General features: G+C 49.0%; 1 protein-coding gene across 1 annotated transcript in view; it reads left to right on the forward strand.

The window, feature by feature from the left end:
* Positions 1-2,500, forward strand: part of LOC115130089 (zinc finger homeobox protein 4-like) — a 176,348-nt gene that overhangs the window by 55,608 nt on the left and 118,240 nt on the right. The window contains 1 exon segment of the mRNA XM_065019287.1: positions 2,029-2,500. This exon segment is cut by the window's right edge and continues 1,950 nt beyond it. Coding sequence (XP_064875359.1) covers positions 2,075-2,500 — 426 coding nt within the window. The 5' untranslated portion in view covers positions 2,029-2,074.

Here is a 2,500-nt window from a genome sequence, read left to right on the forward strand (position 1 = left end):
ACTGGCAGTAGGTTTACTAGATAGACGTAGCATTAACTAGTTGTTAGCACGCTATGTGTAGGAATTGCCTGTGAGCACAGATCTCAGATCAACTTACCCTCCCCAAATTCTAACCTTAGCTATAGTGGGAAACACAAAACTGACCTTAGATTACTGTCGGTGGATGTGTGGCGAGTCTTATGCAGTGTAGAGATAGGTACGTCTCCAAGACATGTCTCAACGCTACGTCTTCATACATCATTCCTGTTAAACCAACTTTTTTATGTCCAACACACACATCCTGGTCTGTTACTGAGGAAATAAGAAGCAAAATGACAAGGAATGAATCCTCTAGTCTCTTTCATATTAGCACTTAAAGCCCGTTGCTACTAAACAGCTTCAGACTCCATTATATTTTCCCTGTAAGCTTCTTAAAACAGGATGGTACAGAAGCCGGAATGAAGTTGACCTGACTTGACTAACTGGTCAGATTTGTGATTTTATGTTTGGAGAATGTAATGGGTAAATTGTGTCTGAGTAAAAATGACATAGATACTCGTAGTGCTTCTAGACTAGAGGGAAAGAACAGCGGGTTTTATTGTTGTGTAGCCTGCCTGCCTGTGTGTTAGACTGAGAGACATGTTCAACACTGTAGGCAAACATCTGACTCTCAGCATTAAAACCCATTGTTTCCACATTAATCACAGAAATACATTTTCTCAGATGTGTCATCTATTTATTCATCTATCATTTTTTTTGCATCTGTACTATTCTACATGGTATCATCTCTGCCATCTCCGATTAGACTTGATTACGGTACAGAACACACACACACACACACACACACACACACACACACACACGCACACACACACACACACACACACACACACACACGCACACACGCACACACACACACACACACACACACACACACACACACGCACACACACACGCACACACACACGCACACACACACACACACACACACGCACACACACACGCACACACACACGCGCACACACGCACACACGCACACACGCACACACACACACACACGCACACGCACACACGCACGCACACACGCACACACGCACACACGCACACACACACACACACACGCACACGCACACGCACACACGCACACACGCACACACGCACACACACACACACACACACGCACACACACACGCACACACGCACACACACACACGCACACACACACGCACACGCACACGCACACACGCACACGCACGCACACACGCACACACGCACACACGCACACACGCACACACGCACACACGCACACACGCACACACGCACACGCACACGCGCACACGCACGCACGCACGCACACACACACACGCACACGCACGCACACACACGCACACGCACACACGCACACGCACGCACACACGCACACACGCACGCACGCACACACACACACACACACACACACACACACACACTTGGGGATGAGGTTTAATGAATGACGCTGGTGTGTTAATCAGGGAGTTTCATCTACCTGCTGAGGGATCTTTACCAGGCCCAGATTTAGGCTAAGCTGATTTTCTTACCGACACAGGAGCCTGAGAGACTTTTCTCTCCTTCGCTCCTTTACTCTTCTCCTTCTTTCATGGCCAGAGCGAGGTTTCAGTCACATTCGTTCGCTCCTCCCTCTGTTTCCAGGGCATTTTAATCAGTGAGTGGTCAGAGAGAGAGAGGAAAGCAGTGAAACTTTTGTGTGGAGGTGTTCACTAGTTTTCAGGGTTAGGCGATGGGCTCTGGCTGTCTGCTCTAAGACAAAGCCACTCAGATCTATAGTTTATATTGGATTTTCTCTTTTCACAGGTTGTCAGGCGGCTCCTTTAACTGATGCCTCTGTGGTAGGCCTTCCCTGGCAGTCAGTGTTCAATTGTCACATCAATTATGGAATTATGGGTGCAGGATCTTAACATTATTTTTGTTATATTATTGACCGTTAATGATAAACTGTGTGATTGCTATTGCTGTAATACTTTTGTAAAGACATTCTCTTTTTCTCTTTAGGTCCCTGTCCGGCTGGATGAGATGAGAGCCCCATGTAGAGGTCGCCATGGCAACCTGTGACTCCCCTTCTATGGTCTTGTGGCAGGAAAATGGTCAGAAGCTGTTGTTGCTGCCAACAGGGCCGCGTGACGCAGAGAAGACCGAGAGAGACCGAACTGCAGTTGCCGCTGGGATGGATCCCAACTCTGACACCAATCACACCGCCGCTGCACCAGAGCACAGCCCAGCTTCCCCCAATAATACCACAGACACCGGCAGCCCGCTGAAGACTGAGCAGCACAGCCGCATAGAAAGCTTTACCGGAAACGGGACTGTTACCGGGACCGGGATTATTGTATTGGGTTCGGACCATGCCCACACTGCTGCTTCGCTGGTGGCCCCAGTGAAGGAGATCCCCTGTAACGAATGTTCCACCTCCTTCTCCAGTTTACAGCAGTACATGGAGCACCACTGCCCCAACACTCGTCTGCCT

Source organism: Oncorhynchus nerka, linkage group LG6, assembly GCF_034236695.1.
Source record: "Oncorhynchus nerka isolate Pitt River linkage group LG6, Oner_Uvic_2.0, whole genome shotgun sequence".
Taxonomy (NCBI): Eukaryota; Metazoa; Chordata; class Actinopteri; order Salmoniformes; family Salmonidae; genus Oncorhynchus; species Oncorhynchus nerka.